The 4,036-nt window shown below is 42.9% G+C and overlaps 1 protein-coding gene across 1 annotated transcript in view; it reads left to right on the top strand.

Annotated features, from left to right (window-relative positions):
• Positions 1-2,197, top strand: part of LOC119427245 (FH1/FH2 domain-containing protein 3) — a gene marked incomplete in the record, with an annotated part of 67,290 nt that extends 65,093 nt beyond the window's left edge. The window contains 1 exon segment of the mRNA XM_037694829.1: positions 1,790-2,197. Within this exon segment, the coding sequence (XP_037550757.1) occupies positions 1,790-1,908 (119 nt within the window).
• Positions 2,198-4,036: the final 1,839 nt, after the last annotated feature.

The following is a 4,036-nucleotide window of genomic DNA, read 5'->3' as shown; positions in this document are numbered from 1 at the left end:
GAGGTTCTTTAGCTCAGTGAGGTTCTTTAGCTCAGTGAGGTTCTGTATGTCAGTGAGGTTCTGTATGTCAGTGATGTTCTATAGGTCAGTGAGTTTCTTTAGATCAGTGGTGTTCTTTAGGTTAGTGAGGTTCTGCATGTCAGTGAGGTTCTGTAGGTCAGTGAGGTTCTGTAGATCAATGAGGTTCTGTAGGTCAATGAGGTTCTGTAGGTCAGTGAGGTTCTGTAGGTTAGTGAGGTTCTTTAGCTCAGTGAGGTTCTGTAGGTCAGTGAGGTTCTGTAGGTCAGCGAGTTTCTGTAAGTCAGCGAGTTTCTGTAGGTCAGCGAGGTTCTTTAGGTCAGTGAGGTTCTGTAGGTCAGTGACGTTCTGTAGGTCAGTGAGTTTCTTTAGGTCAGTGAGGTTCTGTAAGTCAGTGAGGTTCTGTAAGTCTGTGAGGTTCTGTAAGTCAATTAGGTTCTGTAGGTCAGTGAGGTTCTGTAAGTCAGTAAGGTTCTGTAGGGCTATGCCAGCAGTTTTGCTGCACAATGAATGTTGTGAGTGCGATAACAAAAATAAAAAAAGAACTACTGACTTGTGTTGTGGTATGAGGCTACATATAGGTATAAGAATGGTTCCTTTTGAAAATTGGGTTGCCAGGTCAAAATCTAAGTTTGCCACTTCCATATATGTAAATCGGTCACCCCTAACATTTGATGAAACTGCTTTATATCATCAAAGGTCATGCTCAATAATCCAGATTAAAAACTCCAACAAAGTTCAGTCAGGTCCTCTGCATGGTTTCTTTTTTTGTTGAGATGTTTAGTCCTTCATCCAAAGGATTTCAAAGCTGCCTCGTAGGAGTTGACGGGGGAGAGAGCGGGCCTCAGAAACAATCTTATCACCAGCAAACTGGTTGGTCCACTATGGGAGTGTGCTGCTTGTGGGACTGAGTTTGTTTGTGGCTCCTCGGATTGATAAATCCTTTGGATGAAAGACGGACGTCTCAACAAAAATAGAAACCATCCAGATGACCTGACTATGCTTTATAGCTTAAATGAACTTCAATTGCTTAAAAGTATAATTTCCTCAAAGTATTGGGGTGACAGAAGAGTAATCTATGTAGCCAAGGCCACCAATTGCCACCCCCTGGCTTCACCACTGCTCCTGGTGGTGGATCAGATTGTTCCCTCGACTCACCAGGATCATCACTCTGCACTGCCTCTGACAAGAACAAAAAAATCTGCCCTCTGTAACTTCTACCTACTTGAATATCTTGCACCAAAAACATTAAGGTTTACTTTGTATACTCTGCTCAATTCCAGTAAAAAAAAAAAAAAAAACACACTCATCTTGAGACCTACAAACTCATACAGTTCAATCCTTCAGTGTCGGACATCATCGGCATACTGCCTGTTTTTGTGAATTTCATCGACGTTCTGCTACCAAGAGTGGCAGCAGTGTTTGAGCAAGCCGAGCATTTAGATGTTTTTTTATTCAAGTTGTGTAAACTAAACTAAAATTCATGACAGAACTGAAAGAATAACGAGCAAACATGAACACACAGCTGAATTAATCAATATTAATGAATAAAATGTAAACACTGAATGAATCTTGTTTTGTTTTTTTATAAAGTCTCGTTACTCGAGCTTGGTTTTAAAGAAATTACAGATTCAAATTCAAAGTTTGGTGAATAAACATTTAAGTTTATTTTGTGTAAATTCCAAAAATAATCATTACATGAAGTCAGTATCCAATGATACAATGATCTGAACTCAGCTTGCATGTTCTGATGAGATGTTCTCTGTTTCAGTGAGGAGGACTCGGAAGAGCGGGATCAGTCTGGAGGTGGCCCAGGCTTTGGAACTCAACAGCACCAAGACAAAGTCTGCACATGGACTGGAAGCCTCCAATCAATCCATGAACTACTGAAAGGCTGAACCCAGATCAGCCGAGAGCTTTCACCAGATTTTGATGGACATTTGAGCAGATTTTCCAGGTTTCATGCTCCTCTTCGAAAACATCTTATTTCAGAGCAGCTGAACTTTTTTAACATCATCACCCTAAATGACAGAATGTTTGTCCCATGCTGAAAAAATGATGAGTTAATTTATAATTCATAGATGCTTCATGCTCAAAAGTTTTCATCGTTTTACTGCCACTACTCGTTTGTCCTCAGATGTATCGGGGGCTTCGTGTCCTTTAACTTATCAAAGTGCTGCAGGAGAAATCCTTTAATGGATGAAGTCTGTTAGGATTTAACATTTTGTTACAGAAACGTTGAGTTAAAGTGTAAGTTTGTTGATGAAAGTATTTCAATAAAAACTGAACAATCATTCAATAACAGTGAAACATTGAAACTTCAGAGGAAATTAAATCAGTTCAACAACTTTAATGATGCATTTAATTTATTTAAATTAGAGGTTTCAGCTAGTATTTAAGCATTCAGTTGTGAACTGAGTCTGTCATCCAGACTTAAATCATTTTATTTATCCAGATTTCAAAAAAGGAAACAATTCGCATTAATGAGTTATGGTTGTCTGGTTAAATAACGACGAAATGAGAAATGAAAGTTGAGAATGGAAAATTTTTCAATCAGTCAATAAGTTCAACAAAACAATCACTGTTGGGGGACAAATCTGAGGGACACTCCACCTGCAATCTGGGCACTCCACCTGGAATCTGTTGGGCCCTCCACCTGGAATCAATTGGACACTCCACCTGGAATGTATTGGGCATTCCACATGGAATCTGTTGGACATTCCACCTGGAATTTATTGGACACTCCACCTGGAATCTGTTGGACATTCCACCTGGAATCTATTGGACACTCCACCTGGAATCTGTTGGATACTCCACCTGAAATCTGTTGGACACTACACCTGAAATCTATTGGACACTCCACCTGGAATCAGTTGGACACTCCACCTGAAATGTATTGGGCACTCCACCTGGAATCTGTTGGACACTCCACCTGGTTCCTGTTGGACACTCCACCTGGAATCAATTGGACACTACACCTGGAATCTATTGGACACTCCACCTGGAATCTGTTGGACACTCCACCTGGAATCTGTTGGACACTCCACCTGGAATCTGTTGGACACTCCACCTGGAATCTGTTAGACACTCCGCCTATAATCTATTGGACACTCCACCAGGAATCTGTTGGACAGTCCACCTGGAATCTGTTGGACACGCCACCTGGAATATGTTGGACACTCCACCTAGAATCTGTTGGACACTCCACCTTGTTCCTGTTGGACACTCCACCTGGAATCAATTAGACACTCCACCTGGCTCCTGCTGGACACTCCTCCTGGCTACTGTTGGACACGCCACCTGGCTACTGTTGGACACTCCACCTGGAATCTGTTGGACACTCCACCTGGCACCTGTTGAACACTCCTCCTGGATATTGTTGGACACTCCACCTGGCTACTGTTGGACACTCCACCTGGAATCTGTTGGACACTCCACCAGGAATGTATTGGGCATTCAACATGGAATCTGTTGGACATTCCACCTGAAATCTGTTGGACACTCTACCTGGACTCTGTGTACTCCACCTGGACTCTGTTGGACACTCCACCTGGAATCTGTTGGACACTCTACCTGGAATATTTTGGACACTCCACCTGGAATCTGTTGGACATTCCACGTAGTTCCTGTTGGACACTCCACCTGGAATCTATTGGACACTCCACCTGGCTCCTGTTGGACACTCCTCCTGGATACTGTTTGACATTCCACCCGGCTACTGTTGGACACTCTACCTGGAATCAATTGGACACTCCACCTGGAATCTGTTGGACATTCCACCTGGAATCTGTTGGACACTCCACCTGGAATCTGTTGGACAGTCCGCCTGAAATCTGTTTGACACTCCACCTGGAATCTGTTGGACACTCTACCTGAACTCTGGGCACTCCACCTGGAATCTGTTGGACACTCCACCTGGAATATTTTAGACAGTCCACCTGGAATCTGTTAGACACTACACCTGGAATCTATTGGACACTCCACCTGGAATCTGTTGGACACCCCACCTGGAATCTGT

Source organism: Nematolebias whitei, chromosome 2 (genome assembly GCF_014905685.2).
Source record: "Nematolebias whitei isolate Nwh7 chromosome 2, NemWhi1, whole genome shotgun sequence".
Taxonomy (NCBI): Eukaryota; Metazoa; Chordata; class Actinopteri; order Cyprinodontiformes; family Rivulidae; genus Nematolebias; species Nematolebias whitei.
The sequence above is the reverse complement of the archived record's forward strand: the minus strand, read 5'-3'. Positions and strand labels throughout refer to the sequence as shown.